The sequence below is a fragment of the Theobroma cacao genome, chromosome 1 (assembly GCF_000208745.1).
Source record: "Theobroma cacao cultivar B97-61/B2 chromosome 1, Criollo_cocoa_genome_V2, whole genome shotgun sequence".
Taxonomy (NCBI): Eukaryota; Viridiplantae; Streptophyta; class Magnoliopsida; order Malvales; family Malvaceae; genus Theobroma; species Theobroma cacao.
The window spans coordinates 2,869,224-2,886,576 of record NC_030850.1 but is presented as its reverse complement, the minus strand read 5'-3'; the positions used below and the strand labels follow the sequence as shown (position 1 = coordinate 2,886,576).

Below are 17,353 nucleotides of genomic sequence, written 5' to 3'. Positions count from 1 at the left end.
CCACTAAGGAATGAATCATTTTATTTGTTTGTACTTTATACAACAACATTGTTGTACAATTTCACGTGTAACAGTTTGTCAGTGCTTGTACATTGTATGCACCGCACCGAAACCACATTCTAAACAAACAGTGAAACAGATCCTAGGTGGGATTACGGTCCTAGAAACAGACAAACCAAGAGTGCAATGCAAGAATGCTCTTTGTTTAGAGAAAAATTAATCAATGATATTCCTAACAGTTATTGGTGGGGGGAAGGAAGGGCCCACTAGTCAACTAATTAAACCACCAAAAATATATCACTATCATTCTTTAGTGCACGATAAAGAAACTCAAAGAAAGATTCCAGGAGTACTTAATAAAATATGCATCTGGTTTAAGCAAGAATATATGTTAAAGCCTTAGTGATAATGCTTGAATGGAGAGGAAAAAAGCAAAAGGATAAAGAGGGTTGAAAGATGCAATGATACTCTAATTATAGTTTAAGCATCTTGGGGTTAAGTTAAAATGACATGTCATAAACCCCAAGAGTCCTTTACTAATTATTACTTTTTTTTTTTGTGTGTGTGTTTGATGAAGGGGATTGGGGGGTTGTTTAACATTGTTTAATAAATGAAAGGTGTGATTAAGAGCATCTTACCTACCCCAAGCTCAAGTTTCATTTACAAACATAGTGGAGAATGAGAGAGCCAAACAGAGGGGATTGGGGGTAGTTGCACTTACACTTGAAAGAAGACACATTTAAATGTTTACATGAAATAAGTCATTAAAAATTCTTATTTATAATTGAGTATCTAAGAAAAATCTTATCTTTAAGTTTGATTTCCAACCACATTGTGAGAGCAACCATCAAGTAATTTAAGTTTTGATTGTGACGTTTGAAAATGTCATTTTATAAGAAATGTTTTTACAATAGTTCATAAAAAAATAATATTTAAAATTTATTAAATTATGTAAGAATATTTTAATAAATATTTATTTTTTATTACATTCAATCAAATTTTTATATTTAATGATTGATTAATTACCATTAGTCAATATTCCATTTGTTATTTTATGACAAGAAATGTTGATGTAATATATTGATATATTTGATAGTGTATTATATGATGAAATGACATGATAATATGATCATATAATATTTTTTTTTATTTTTACTTTACATATTATATGAGTATAAAATAATAAATAACGTTTAGTTATAAAAGTTTATTTGATTCAAAATAAAAATATAAAAATTTAATTAAATATAATAAAAAAATAATTTATTTAAAATTTTTTAGAGAATTTAAAAATTTTAAAATATTAAGTAAAAAAGCTTAATAAAATAGTGGTAATTGAAAACTTTGGCAATCATATGCAATTATTCCACCTATTCTGTTTTTTTTTCTACAATTATTACACCCATGCCCTTTTCACTATTTACTTCACTTTAATCTTTTCACATATTTCATTGCTTGTATCGTTCAGCACTAGTACAGTGCTCTTTTGTTGAGACCATTGAAAAGAAAAAAAAAATCAAACCTAAAGTCAATCACATTAACCTTTTTCCTAACTCAATTACAAACAAAAACAAAAAGAAGAAAAAAAGAATGATTTTTCCTTCATTTTTTATTTAATGGAGTAATAATTAGCACGTTTTTACTTGTCACTCTTCTTTTTTACAGCTAAGGAATGAATCGTGAAGAAAAGTAGACAAAGACCTGCGCTCTTCCGCTCCGTCTGATGAAAGCAAAGAACCAACAAAACAGGGTCTCTCCCCTGCGCGAAACGCCAATTCTTTATCTTCAGTTTCTCTCTACAGTTTCAAGCCTCTCTCTTCACTTCACTTTTCCCACATTTTACTTTTCCTGTTTACCAAACACACTCCCTCTCCTTTATGTTACTTAGTTGATCTCATCATCATCATCTTCTACTTCTTCTTCTTTGTTCCACTCTTCACTGTCGGTGGAATTCCCAACAACCCACATTTTCCACACTTTCCCTCTGCTTCAGCTCTCTGTTTTTTCTAGGAAAAAACACTTGAGAGTTTTTGTTGTTGATGATCCATGCACGGTTGGAAGCTACTACTCCATTCATCATCAAAGGTAAAGGACGTTAAACTTTTCATTTGAATAGATTTACTGCGGCTTTTGGTTCTAGTGCGGTAGTGAAATTCATTTCTTCGGCTTTTATTTTCCAACATTTTCACGTTTGCTTAGAATCACATATATTGCTTTCCTGTTTTCTACTTTAGAAATTCGCATTTTTCGAAGCATCTAACATGAACGTTATGCATGCAATGAGTGTTTTAACATTTACGTGTTGAATTTATGTTTTATTTAACAAATACTTCTTCTTTAGCCTGGTTCAGTGTTCCTTTTAATGGAAGACAGATATTTTTCTCCAATGGTTGCTGTCAGGGAAAGAAATTTTAACTTTTTGTACTGTAATGTCATTTGAATACAGGTGTTTTAAACTGAAAGCTTTGGATTATTGAACCTGGAACTGGTGAAATAATGGACCACAAGGCATGGCTTTGGAGGAAGAAATCTACGGAGAAGATCATTCTTGCAACTGACAAACTAAACCTGTCGCAGAAAGATAATGAAGACGAGGTAAAATTAAGGATGTTTGAATATTCCCATTAAACTTTCTCCAAAATTGATGATGTTCATGCCTCGGTCTAAATTAATGGACACATTTACACGTTTTAAGTTCAACGATATTAAGCCTTCCCTGCTTTCCTTTTGTTCTAAATGTTAATGGGGAGAAAAATAAATAAAACTTGTCAAATTATTCCCACACAACCACGTATCTCCATTATATATGCATCTGAGGAAGTTCCTCTACATCCATACGAGATGTTCGAGCACAAGAGTTTGAAATTAGAACATTTTTGCCAAAGTTCTTATTTTATCAAAGGTCAAATGAATGTTGACTCATGCATAATTGGGTTTTTCATCAAGTTAGACTTAGTCGCCATGTTTAGTGAGAAAAAGTTAGAGTCGACATCATTTGTTGAAATCTTGAACTATGTCAGGATGCCTGTTCTGGGTTGCCGATCAATTTTTGGGAACCCTTTTGCTCTGGAATTGTTCAAGTACACCGAAGTCTTACTGATGCTTTGGTTTTTACCCTTTCTCCCAGATACAGAATCTTGAAGGAGAATTGGAGAATGAGCTGAAAGTTTTAAATATCAAGCTTTCTTCTGCACTTTCTGACTGTAATTCCAAAGATGAACTTGTGAAGAAACATAAAAAGATGGCACAGGAAGCTCTTGCAGGTAATATAATGTTTTTCCTTGTTAAATGCTGTGCTATTTGTTAAGTTTTGTTGTTCTGTTGATTATTTAACTGCTCTATAATCAATAAATTTTATACAGGCAGGGAGAAGGCAGAAGCAGAAGCGGTGTCTCTAAAGCAAGCACTAGATGAAGCATTGCAGCAGAGAGTTGTTAATGAAGAAAGATTAACTCATTTAGATGCGGCCCTCAAGGAATGCATGCAGCAATTGCACTTTGTTCGAGAAGAGCAGGAGCAAAGGATTCATGATGCTGTGATGAAGGCATCGCAAGAATTTGAGAAATCACAGAAGATTTTAGAGGAGCAGTTGGGAGAGACTGTCAAAAGGCTTACCAAATTAGGTGTTGAGAATACCAATCTTAGTAAGGTTCTCTTGGCAAAAGAAAAAGTGATTGATGATTTAAACAAGCAAAGGGCTCAGATGGAGACAGATTTTAATGCACTAATGATAAGATTAGAATCCACAGAGAAAGATAATGCTTCTCTGAAATATGAGGTTCGAGTGCTTGAGAAGGAGCTTGAGATCAGGAATGAAGAGAGAGAATTCGATCGTCGAACAGCTGAAGCATCACACAAGCAACATTTAGAAAGTGTGAAGAAAATTGCTAAGCTAGAATCAGAATGTCAAAGGCTGCGTCTCTTAGTCCGGAAACGATTGCCAGGTCCTGCTGCCTTGGCTAAGATGAAAAACGAAGTTGAAATGCTGGGAAGGGACTCTGTTGAAATGAGGTGGAGAAAGTTAAATGCTAGTCCTACTGGCCAAGGGCTTGACTCTGCAGTTGACAGTAATTCAGACAGCCCGAGCAAAAGGAATAATATCCTAACTGAGCAGTTTTGTGCCGTGGAAGAAGAAAATAAGGCTCTTAAGGAAGCCCTTAACAAGAAAACAAGTGAACTTCAATTCTCCAGAGTCATGTATGCACGCACAGCTTCCAAATTATCAGAGGTTGAGTCACAGCTTGAAGAATCATCTAAAAGTCGGGCAAACAATGAATCAACCAGGAACATTGTTATGTCGCATGATATCTCTCTGGCATCAGTGTCTGATGTTGGCAGCGATGATAAGGCCAGCTGTGGAGAATCCTGGGCTTCGGCTTTGCTTTCAGAATTGGAGTATTTCAGATATGGACAATCAAGGAAGTCGCCATCACGCAAAACTGTTGGATCTTCAGACATAAATTTGATGGATGACTTTGTTGAAATGGAAAAATTAGCTTTGGTTTCTGTTGATAAACTGTCTGGAAGTTCTCATGTTTTTTCAGATGAAGTTAATGGGACCCTTGGACCCTTGCAAACTGGGTCAAGTGGAAATTCCTTGGAGGTTTGTAAGGAGATAGTCCCTGTACCCGACAGTCAGTCTGACCATACCATGTTGAACAATGAAATGAAGTCCAAAAATCCATTGCTTAGCAAAGTTCCTGGTTGGCTTCAGGATATACTGAAAGTGATCTCAGAGCAAAACCGTGAAACTGAAAGAAACTCAGATGAAATACTTGAGGATATTAGAAAGGCTCTAGCCTGCATGAACTATCAAAATACTGGTGAAATTTTTTATGAAAGGGAGGGTTTAGACCATCCCAAATCCTCTGATCCCTCTTCTATTAGTGGCTCCATGTCATGGAAACCTTCAAATGGTTCTTCAAAGATGGATTCTTCTCTTGGGGATACTGATGTTAACATCTGCTCAGCAGAGAAGAACAACCGACTGTTACAACCTGATTTGAGTAAATCAATTTGCAGGATAATTGAGCTCATTGAGGGCATCAGCTTACCATCACCAGATTACAATATCCCAGAGATCTTGTCCAAGAAGGAAAGGAATTGTTTCTCATACAAGCAATCAGAAACACCTTCAGGCTACATGGTTCGTGTTTTGCAGTGGAAAACTTCTGAACTTTGTGCTGTTTTACAGCAATTTCTGCATGCTTGTTATGACCTGTTGAACGGAAAGACAGACGTCAACAACTTTACCCAAGAATTAACTTCTGCTCTGGACTGGATTATGAACCATTGCTTTTCCCTCCAAGATGTTTCAAGCATGAGAGATGCGATTAAGAAGCATTTTGACTGGGATGAATCACGGAGTGAAAGTGAAGCGGAAGCTGGAATAGTTGGTCAATCTGTGGAGGCAGATAAATTACACCTTGCTGCTCTGTATGGCAATAATAACTTCTTTCAAAAGGAAGAGCCTAATGTGAGAGAAGAAAATAGAAAACTAAGAGATGAGTTGATTAACGTAGAAGCTGCAAAGAAACTTCTGGAAGATAAGCTCCAGTCAACCACCAATAGGAGTGACTCTCTGATTAATCAACTTGAGGAATCTGAAAAAACCATTGTAAACTTGCAGGCAGAGTTAGGTGCTCTGAGAAAAACAGAAGAAATGGTTGAAGGTCAAGTTGAAAAACAGAATTTGATAAATGAAAACCTTGATAAACAGCTTTCCTTGACCAATGTTGAAGTAAATGAGGCTTGTCAAAAGTTTCCTTCTCAAGATCTGAAATCACAGAATAAAAATAACAGCCATGAAGAGTTGGAGGCCACATGTCTTGACAGGTACTATCAATTTTTATAACTTTGCTCTCTGAACCTAATATCGAGGTTAATTTTCTTTGCAGTGTTGAGATAGTTATGCATCTTATGCTTGTTAACTTCAGTGTGACAGAAAAGGAAATACCAAACTCTGAACTCAGTCAGGAGGGAAATAAGCTTCGAACTGTAAGTTCATATGACACTGTTATATGTGCATAAAAAAATTTTACTTTAATTTCATTTACATAAATTAATCTGGTAGCTTTGATGCTTCATTGACAATTGGATTAATCCTTGCTTTGTATGTAACATGTAAATTATTGTTGCTTGATCAATCTGGCAGAACTGGGAGATTACAGCTGCTTCAGAAAAGTTGGCTGAGTGCCAAGAGACTATTCTAAACTTGGGAAAGCAGTTGAAGGCATTGGCAGCTCCAAAGGAAGCAGCTCTTTTTGACAAGGTCATTTCCACTCCAACTGATGCCACTACTACAACCTTCACTACCATTCCAACTCCACCAAAGAAGTTGATCAGCCACAGATCCTCTCTGCTCGATCAGATGATAGCTGAAGATAATGCTGAAGCAAACACTCTTGAGTCTTTCAAGGCCAAAGAAAATAACAGGATGACAGAGCCTCCAGAAAATAGCGTCGTTTTGAATGGAAATAAACACCAGGAGGACAATGCTGCAGTTAAATCTTTACCAATCGTTCCCAGCAAAAAACAAAGTGGGAGTTTATGGAAAAAGCTGTTGTGGAGAAAAACAAAAGGTAAAAGCAAGAAAACGCCCTTTCCATTTGCCCCATAGACAGACTGACATGTAAGAAGAAAGTGGTGACAAGGTGGAGCTTTCAGGCTGTTGTCACGGTGGTTGCTTTTTGGTTTTTGCTTTCACGTTCGAGTGGGAATGAATAAAAGTCTGGCTCTCGATGGTCGCTTGAGAGAGAATATATTGTATGTAGTCTTGGTGTATATATGGCAGAAACCTGGAGAAAGCCAAGAATTTATCAGGCGTAAAGAGGAATGCTTAATATTCTGGACGTTGTTAACCGTCTGCGTCTGGTATGTTCCATTTTGTTTGTTGACTAACAGAAGACAGACATTGGCTTGCTATTTACTGAAATCGTACGTAACATTTGAGTTGAGCACGCCACTATCAATAATTACAGAGCAATGTACAATTGTGTCCCGGAATTTGGTGAATTAAAAGAAAATTCGTGATGACCATTAATCACCGCAGAAGAGTTTTTTCCCTTTAGCTATCTTAGCCATGTTTACCATGTGCCTTGAATAGCATTCGACCCTATGAGCAAGAGGGAGATTAGCACCAAACATATTAACATAAATGCAACTTGGAGGAACTCAGATCAGATGCAATAGATGGAAGAGAAACTTTATCAGTTTTAGAGGCAATCCCATAGGCTAATCCACAAATTGAACCAAAAATGAAAAGGTGAAAAAAGGCAAATCATATCTCTTCCTCTCCATGAGTGATTTAAAGCAACCCTTGCCAAACATGCTCACACTAGTCATGAGGCCAATCCGTCACCAATTGAACTACCTAATAGTAAAATTTTGCATTTTCACGAGCAACAATTGCAAAACTGCCTTAAATTATTATTAAATAATGTCAAAATTGAAGATGTAAACATGGCAGACTAACAATCAGTCTCTGTATAGCACAAATCTTGCAATATCATGGAGTCCAGCCTCCTTGTAATATTCAGCAATCCGCTCCAGAGAGTCATCCCAAGTCCCTTCCACAGAAGCTAAATCCAACAAAAATGCAGCTTCATCCAATGCGATCTGTGGATTTCATTGAAGAAGATTAGTGAGAAGAAAGAAAAACAGATTGGTAATTTACACCTCTAATGTCTATAAAGTCAGATTAATAAACATCAAAGGTTATAACTTAAAACCTGGACAGGTGGCTTTCCCTTGCTTAGATCTTCTTGCCTTCCCTCTTCTGACAATTTTTCTGTAATATATTCAATTTGCTCATCCTCCCATTCTGCTATACAAGCAACTTCCTGGAGAGAAAGCCACTGTTTAATTTGACAAGAAAAGTTTTCTGAGAAAAAAGGAAATAAAAAACATCAAAGATCAGGAAGGGGATTGTCTGTAGCTCCCATACACGGTACTTGCAACCCAGAGTCCACCATGGGGATTTTAAAGCCCCCCTTGCAGCATCTTTAGCTTCTGGACTACGCCCAACCCTGAAAAATGCCAATAAGGCTCCTTAGTAGAACATGTCAGTTGAACATAACAGAATAATCTTAAGAGACAGTAACTGGTGTTTTTACTAACTTCAGTAAAACTTCTGCATTGAAAACAAAGGGACGTGCAAATCCAGGAAAATGCTCCTTCCTTGTGTAGAATTCTCCAGTCACCAAAGCTGAAACCTTTCCAAGTAGGTAAAAATAAGCGGAAATGTTAATTTGCATGCAGGATACTGCTTAAATTAGGTAAGCAGTCAGGTAGTCTTACATGGTCCCCTTTCTCAATATGCTGCATCACTTTGCGCTCTAGGACATCAGGAAATAAACCAACCTGCAACAGTCATTTATCATTACAATTTAAATTATATGGCTGAAATTTGATTAAAGTACAATAGATATAAATATACATAGTTTCAATACCTTTCTTAAAAGATAGACGTCTATATCTGTAATCTGAGATTTAGAAAAGTCTCCCTTTTTATAAAGTTTCTTTCCAGCATCAAATGCAGCATGAAATAACTCATCACTTCCTTTTTTGCAGCTATTGGCATCTTCTTCAACCAGGATTCTGTGTATAAACTGGTCCACCTGTTTAAAAGAGAGAGAGACAGAGAGAGAGATTATGATGTAAAGAAGGTATGTCAACATGGTGAAGAATTTAAGATTCCAGATATCAATACAATGGAATTCCAGCTCTGAACCCTAGCCATGGGACAAGGTTACATGAACATGTCATGCTGTTCATGCACACAACTTACATTCTTGGCCAACAGCCAAACTCCATGTTTATGAACCTCCACCACTGGCATCTCCATCCTGACGGAAGAGGGGAATCTCAATCAGGCTAAAGAGAATTAACCACTTATAAAAGGTCAGACATTTGACGTTTGTCACCTAGCAGGAGCTGTTGGCCATCTGAGCAATGCAGTTACAGCACCTATCATCAACCAAATCATGCAACAGCTTCAACTTAATCATTTCTTATAAATAACCAATTCCAAACATAGATAACACATTAGTACCTGAGCTACTTTTTGCTAGCGGAATTGCAAGTGGGATTAGCCCTTGCTTTGTTCCAGGAGAAAGAATGGATTCACCTGTTACAACGTATTAGATATAGAGACTATTAGTCCTAAGAGTTTTCAACCAATGTATTAGTTTTCTGCGGAATAGGATCAAAGCCAGGATTACATCACAAACAATGAAGCTCAAAATCTTCAATACTGAAAGAGTCACTTTTATAAAATAAGCAGAGAATTCAAATAACCCACTTTTACTGATAGTGCAACAAATGCACACATGAATTTGAATTAACCAGAATAAAAACTTTTCTTTCTTGGGTGATAAGCTGAATTCTATTAGCACCAAATTTGATTCCTTTATACGTACCTCACTACAAGAACCCAAATCCAATATCATTTAAAAGAAAAAGAAAAAAAGAGGGAACTTTTTACCTCTTGCATTGAGCATTCTTAATAGCTGAGACAGATGCTGAGGAGGTTGAGTTGCAGCCACTTCTTTGATGAAACTAATGTGGTCTTGCAATTTATACCACAGTATAACGTTCTTTACTTACTGACTTAAAACGTAAAAAGCCAACCAGAAAATGGTAAAAGGAGTAGGAAAAACAGACAGAAGTTTAATTGTTAAATACCCACCTGGAAATGAAGAAGAAGAAGAAGAGCAGAGGAATCTGGAGCATCTTCCATGGCCAAGAAGCAGAGAACTGGCGCGTGGTGATGAAAACGCCATGACCTGCGATGACAGATTACTATTTTACAGGGTTTTTCAAAGGGAAACAAAGATCCAATGAAGGCCCATATTTCAACGGCTTCGAGTTACATAACACCCTGGGCCCAAATAGTTCCTGTCCAGTAGGGCCCATCGTTGGTTTGCACATTGTATAAAAAAACAAATAACTGTAGCCAAATTATTTTATAAGTCTGTATAGTATGAATTTTCCTTTCACTTACAATTTTCTCGTTCAGGTTATTTATTTCTTAATTTAGATTAATTTTTACAGGTGAAATATAATATGACATAAAGTTTCATTCAGTAATCGAAAAATAATTTATTGAAAGGAATTTTTTTTCTTCATCTATAAATGTTTTACTCTATATAAACTCTTGAAATGAGTAATGACCGAAAATATTGTTCCAAAAGCATTTTCATTGTTCCAAACAGAGTTTAAAACTCCCTTTTTATTTCATGCTTTCAAGAAATTAAATGAGGAAATCATCAGGTTCATAGTAGAGAAGTAAATGATGGTACTTTGATACCTGATCCTTTTTCTTTTATGGAATTAATACTATACTCTTAAACAGGATACGTTTCTCCCCCAGAAAAATTTAGGCCTAATTAAGAAACTGAAACCTTCATACAATAATAAATAAGAAACTGAAACCTTAATTAACTGTATGATTAAATAATCTATATATGCAATTCGCGGAACTCCGATATGCAGAAAAATTGTGAGGTTACAGGAAATATTATGGCAAGCATCCGCTTCATTTCCTCGAGTATCATCCAGGGAGGAAGCCCCAAGAAAGAAATTGACAGGATTGAGCAAACTCCGTGGGATCTTCAACACCTTTTAGTAGGCTACTTGCAATGGGGATTGCTCTTCCATAAGCCCAAACCGCAAGAGGAGGAACCAGAAAATGGCTTGATCCAACACTTGAAAGCCTCCCTTTCACGTACACTAGACTTCTTTGCCCCACTTGCAGGCCGCCTTGCCAGCATTGAGCACGATGACAAAACCACTTCTTTTTTCATTGACTGCAACAATGCTGGAGCCTTATTTGTCCATGCTGTAGCTGAGAAAGTAACCATTTCTGATCTCATTGAACCCGTCTATGTTCCTACAATTTTCGACTCCTTTTTCCAAATGGATGGGGTTAAGAATGTCGAGGGTACTTCGAAGCCATTGCTTGCAGTGCAAGTGACTGAGCTTGTGGATGGCATCTTCATTGCTTGCAGCATGAACCATTCTGTTGTCGATGGCACTTCGTTTTGGCATTTCTTTAATTCTTGGTCAGAAGTTTCTCGTGGTTCTGATCATTTATCTAAACCTCCCATATTTCAACGTCAGTTTCTTGATGGTATAGATTACCCCATTCGCATTCCTCAAACGTTATATCTGCATATTCAAGATGAGTTCGTTCCACCACCTTTGCAAGTAAGAGTTTTTCATCTTGCAAAGCAGGATATTGTGAAAATCAAAACAAAAGCTAATGCTGAGATGAACACCAACAAGATTTCCTCTCTTCAAGCAGTCTTCTCTCATTTTTGGCAATCCATTATGCGCCATAGGCATCTTGACCCCAATCAAGAGAGCATCATTTTTTTAGTAATTGGTCTTAGACAAAAATTGCAGCAGCTGCCAGAAGAATATTTCGGAAACGCAGTTCAAAGTGCTATAGTAACTTTGAAAGCAGGGGAGCTACTCGAGAAGGGACTTGGAAACGCCGCATGGCAAATGAATAAAACTGTTGCTAATCACACAGAGGAAAAGTTTATGAACTTTTTGGAGTCTTGGGTAAATAGTCCTAGGCTATACCAAACAAGTCAAATGATGAACAATGCTTTGTTAACAGCTAGTTCACCAAGGTTCGATATTTATGGCAATGATTTTGGTTGGGGAAGACCGATTGCAGAGCGAACTGGGGCAGGGAGCAAGTGTGGTGGGGTGTTGGCAGCGTCTTGTGGAGTGGAAGAAGGAAGTATTCAGATTAGAGTTTGCCTCTCGCCTGAGACATTTCAGGCCTTGGAAAATGATGAAGAGTTCATGGCTGCATTGACCATATGATCTCGGTCTCCTACTGTTGTTTTTAATGCTGCTAGACTAATTAAATCGTTGGTAATTTCTTCAATTCATTGATACCATAAGGGCTAGCTTGCTTTTGTAATTGAATGAAAAATCACATATTCTTGTTACAAGTTGAAAACCATAAACCTGCACGGTGCTGTGTTCGACAAACCAAACTGGATTTTGAGAATCCAGTATTCCAATATCAAATTATCCTAATAGAAATCAATTTGCATGAAATATTCACCCTATTCAGCATTTTTGGTAAAATTTGATTTACATTCCATGCATGTGATAGGGCCAAGATGATATGGTCTACTAAAGCATGTAAAAATCACAATATCAGTAACTGGAGGTATAATCCAGTGAAAATCTAGTCAAAGAATCTTAATTCCTCAACTTGGTTAACACATTAATATCCAATAACCAGAAATTTGTATTGGAAGAATCAAATTTGGAATTGAGGTCACAAACTAATCCTGTAATTAAGAATGCGATCCTTGGGTCTTCTTTCTGAGACAAATTGTAAGGTATGGAGTTCCTGGATTCTTAAAGGGGATGGTAATGATGTATTTTGGGTTGTAAACGCAATTTCAAATTTTTTTCCCCTCATTTGTTATTTACTTTGTTGGATAGCCCAGACATGCTTTATATGTAAGTTCAATAATGTAGTTAGGCTGTACGGCCCATAGCAACAAAATATAGATGAGACAGTGCTTTAAATGATACAGCCCTACCGAAAAGAGGGGAAACAAGATCAGAAACATGATAGGACAGGAAAAAGAAATCGAGAGATGAGAAGTCGGTGCCATAACCATTTTACTCCTGCAAGCACAGGAAACTCTTCTACTTTATGTTTTGAACCTTTAAACAACATGCTTTGCTCTTGGTTTATTGCTGTGTTTATTCCATATGCTTGGTTGGTTTGATTGTTTTGTTTTCATTATCAAGTCTGCTTGAGTTGAAATAGTTGTAGTTTGATATGGCTTCAAATTTATTCTTGAAGTAGTGTTAAACTCTAAAATATAATCGATTTATTTGTTACAAAGATGTAAAAATGTTTTCCTGGATGTTGATTTACTTTAACAGGATTGGCAGAGCACTCAGAGATATATAGTTCGTCTGTACAACACCGAGGAAACAAGAACAAGAAATAATTAACTAATTACAGTTTAATGTTCTTAGTTCTTCCAACACTTAAAAGATAAACTAGCAAGACAAAGCTGAAATCAGTATTTACATCAGCGATCTTGCTGAACGTAAAAGAATTTGAATGATTGATTACATTTTAGAACAAGTAGGCATGGCAGTGAGTGGGAGGGACCTGCTAACAGCCACGATTGATTGTACTTGGCAGGTTTGTATTTTCAAAGCTAGGAAGGAAGGGGGGCTTCAATTCACATGGCATCAGCTTTTGTTAGCTGCTTTTCAAAAAAAGAAAAAGGAAACAGCTTTTGATAGCTGTCACAACCAGCTTTTGAACTTCTACCGAGTTGAGTGAAGATTTTTTCTTGGAGAAAACATGGCAGACGTGCGATTCATCTCCAGCAGTATAGTCCAGGCAGCATATCACAGGGCATCAGGTGAGAGGATTGAGTTAACTCCATGGGATCTTCAGCCCCTTCCAATTGGGCAAATCCAAAGGGAACTTCTTTTTCCCAAGCCTAAACCTCCGCAAGAGAAGGAAACTGTAGACACCCTAATCCACCACTTAAAGACCTCCCTCTCGCACACTCTGGACTACTTTCCACCCCTGGCAGGTCGCCTGGCAACAACTGAACATGGAAGATAACACCATTTCCTTTTCTATTGACTGCAACAATGCCGGGGCTTTGTTTATCCACGCTGCCGCTGATGGAGTAACCATTTCCGACATCATCAAGCCTGTTTATGTTCCTCCTATTATTCACTCGTTTTTCCCACTGAATGGCCTCAAGAACTATGACGGTATTACTAACCCTTTACTTGGAATACAGATAACAGATCTTGCAGATGGTATATGTATTGGTTGCACCATCAATCATTCGTGGCTGATGGTACATCATTCTGGCATTTCTTTAATTCGTGGTTAGAAATTTCTAGGGGTTCAATTCACTTATCCAAGCCCCCTATTTTTCAACGTTGGTTTCTTGATGGTACTGATCTTCCCATTCGTATTCCTCAATCTTATCTCAAACAAACCTATGAAGAGTTCATTGTACCACCTCTACAAAAAAGGGTTTTTCATTTCGCAAAGGAAAGCATTGTAAAACTCAAAGCCAAAGCTAATGCTGAGATTGGCGCTAGCAACAACATCTCCTCTCTTCAAGCTCTGTTGTCTCATATTTGGCGATCTGTTATCGGCAACAAAATTTTTAATCCTGATGAAGAGACAAATTACGCTATTGTAGTTGGCGCTAGACAAAGATTACATGATGTTATGAAAATTACCCAAAAAATAACAAAGATAAAATTTAGAGAAATCAAGCAAATAGAAAAATATAAGAATTTACGTGATTCAGCTTCTTGTTTACATCTACGGAGTGAAATTATTTTTTTATTATTGAGAAATTAAAGTACAATAAATTGATCTCTATGGTTCTCCAAACCAAATTAAGATCTCTTGTACACTTTTTCTCAATAATTTCCGAAGAGCACTTACTCAAACCACTCCATCACCACCTAGAGTAAAAGACAGAGTTACAAAATGTCTCATGTCTAGAGTTCTCAAAGCATTACTTACAATTATAAAGCTTAGAGATTCACTTTTATAATATAAAGTCCAAAGTAAAATATGATTAGGACTCGATGTGGAATAAAAAGTTTAAAATCATACTACTACTCAATGTTGTACACAAATAAGAATTCTAATCAAATAAGATCTAGAATTCTAGTTAACCTAAAACTCAACAAATCTCCACATTTGACTTGAATTCAAACTCCTTAAACCTCTTCCGTCAGTCACACCTAATTACAATTTTCTAACTCCACCTACTTTCCAACACTTTGAACAACTCTCTAAGTATAAGACTTTCCAAATTACCACAACTACACATACTAAATCAAGCATGGTCCAACACTCAATTCCATAAAACGACCAATGCACCTGTGCAGCTGTCAAGTCAATGGCACAATTGGCTTTAGAAAATGACCTCGACGACCTTTCTAATTCACTACTGATAAGATTTTTCGTCCTTTCACCATCTTTTACACCATGAGAACCTTTCATCACTTCCTTGGCAAATGAAATCTCACTTTGGTAGCTATCTTCTCCTGTGCACTGCTCCCACCCCTTTGAGGCCTCACATTCTAGACGATATAAGTCATTATACAAATTCTCCCTCATTAAGACCATGTCGCCTCGTGTGACTTTTACTACTCAATCACAAGTAGAATATCTATACCCTTTAGAGTCTAACAAGATCAATGATATTGGATTTTTACGCATCTTTGGGACATAAGCTACACCACCCAAAGAGCGCACAACCCTATCAAATATTTTGATTTTCACCACTCCAAGACCTATGACCTTTACTACTGATTTATTTTGGGTATCACAAGGAGTATGGGAGCAAAGCCAGGAACAACAGTGCCTTTTCTTCTTCCTCCACCTTCACATCAACATTCTTCAACTGATCAATGATCCCATCGAATTCATTCATATGCTTAATGAGGTCTCTATTCCTTTCCATCTTTAAGCGATACAATTTTTGCTTAAGCTACAACTTGTTAGAAAAACTTTTTGCCACGTAAATCTTTTACAAATTTGCCGACAAGCTTGGAGCAGAATCTTTATCAATAACATAGTTAAACACATTATCTCCAATGCAAAGCTGAATAGTGCTCATACACTTTTGCTCTAACTCAACCCATTCAACATCCTTCATGTCATCTGGTTACCCTTCCTCCTTTCCTAGCAAGGGGCGTATTAAACCTTACTGCACAAGGAGATCTTTCATCCTTCTTTGCCACTGTGTGAAACTAGTCTTCCCATCAAACTTTCAATTGAAAAATTCGTAAAACTAGTAACTTTTGACATCCTTGATGAATTTTGAATTTACCGAACTCGAAACTCTTATACTAGTTTGTTATGAAAATTGCTCAAGAAACAATAAAGATAAAACCCAGAAAAATCAAGCAAACAGAAAAACACAAGAATTTATGTGATTTGGCCTCTTGTCTACATCCACAGAGTGAAAACTGTTATTTCATTATTGAGAAATTAAAGTACAATAAATTGACCTCTATAGTTCTTCAAACCAACCCAAGATCCCTTGCATACTCTTTTTCAATAACCTCCTAAGAACATTCACCCAAACCACTCTAGCTCCACTTAGAGCAAAAGATAAAGTTACAAGGTATCCTATTTTTAAAGCTCTCAAAGCACTACTTGTAATTCTAAAACCTAAATATCCACTTTTATAATATAAAAGTTCAAAATAGAATGTGATTAGAACTCGATGTGAAATAAAAGATTTAAACCATACAACTATTCAATGTTGTACACAAATAAAAATCTTAATCAAATAAGATATAGAACTCTAGTTAACTTAAAACTCAACACAGGAGCTGCCTGAAACATATTTTGGAAATGCAATGCTAAGTAGGATTGTAACAATGAAAGCAAAGGAGCTGCTAGAACAAGGAAATGGTAACGTGGCGTGGCAAATGAACAAGATAATTGCTACGATGACTGAAGAAAGATTCAAAAAGTTCCAATAGTCTTCGCCAGCAAGCCCTAAGTTGATAACCATTGGCGGAATGACAAACAACACCCTGGTCACAAGTAGTTCTCCTCGGTTCAACATGTATGGTAATGATTTTGGATGGGGACAGTTGATTGCAGTACGAAGCGGGCCGGGAAATAAGTTTGATGGGAAAATTACATTGTTCCCTGGAGCAGAAGAAGGAAGTATTGATATTGAAGCGTGCCGTTGTCCAGAGACAGTGGAGGCTATGGCAAATGATCAAGAATTCATGCATACCGTCACCGTTTAATGTCCCCCCAAACTCTGAAGCTGAAAATGCTTTCACCGTGATAGTCCCAATTGAATTGATGTTATTGTTAATATTCAATGTTGAGGAACACATGTTCTTTGAAGAATAATTCATGTAAAAGCTAATAGGCAATGCTTTACAATTGTGATGCTTCGAAAATGAAAATAAAATATGTCATGTATGTCGATTTCATTTTCTTGCTTTCTTAAATTCCTTTTCACCGGTACTCTACATATTTAAGCATATAGTATACGGTTTTTATAACCCAAAATTTCAACCACCAGTCAATTATTCATCAATCACACACTACCTAAAATTAACTTTTTTTTTCCTTAAGTTTTTGTGAAATTAAAGATGAACAATAATAATGAAACAAGTGTACTATGATTATTAAAAATTGGTACACGGGCATTTATAACAAGGGTAAGTCTTCATCACAAACGTCAAAAAACTTTGTCAAATTCCCACCGATCACTATGTTATTACTACTACTTATTACTAGTGCAAAAGTTTACCTCACATAGCGGCAGAATAGAAT

At 36.6% G+C, this 17,353-nt stretch overlaps 3 protein-coding genes and 1 pseudogene across 3 annotated transcripts; 3 read left to right on the top strand and 1 right to left on the bottom strand.

The window, feature by feature from the left end:
• LOC18611168 (filament-like plant protein 7) lies at positions 1,733-6,956 on the top strand. The gene is made up of 6 exons (XM_007047270.2): positions 1,733-2,085; positions 2,447-2,595; positions 3,128-3,263; positions 3,363-5,835; positions 5,937-5,997; positions 6,155-6,956. Exons 2-6 carry the CDS (start codon positions 2,497-2,499, stop codon positions 6,617-6,619), a joined length of 3,234 nt encoding a protein of 1,077 aa, XP_007047332.2. The 5' UTR covers positions 1,733-2,085; positions 2,447-2,496; the 3' UTR covers positions 6,620-6,956.
• On the bottom strand, positions 7,189-9,818 carry LOC18611167. The gene is made up of 11 exons (XM_007047266.2): positions 9,689-9,818; positions 9,485-9,568; positions 9,053-9,127; positions 8,925-8,967; positions 8,789-8,846; positions 8,451-8,618; positions 8,299-8,361; positions 8,119-8,213; positions 7,946-8,027; positions 7,731-7,841; positions 7,189-7,617 (listed from the first exon to the last, which is right to left on the bottom strand). The coding sequence occupies exons 1-11, from the start codon at positions 9,780-9,782 to the stop codon at positions 7,477-7,479; spliced, it is 1,014 nt and encodes a 337-aa protein (XP_007047328.2). The 5' UTR covers positions 9,783-9,818; the 3' UTR covers positions 7,189-7,476.
• On the top strand, positions 10,522-11,969 carry LOC18611166 (uncharacterized acetyltransferase At3g50280). The gene has a single exon (XM_007047265.2). It carries the CDS (start codon positions 10,522-10,524, stop codon positions 11,836-11,838), a length of 1,317 nt encoding a protein of 438 aa, XP_007047327.2. The 3' UTR covers positions 11,839-11,969.
• On the top strand, positions 12,616-16,815 carry LOC18611164 (annotated as a pseudogene).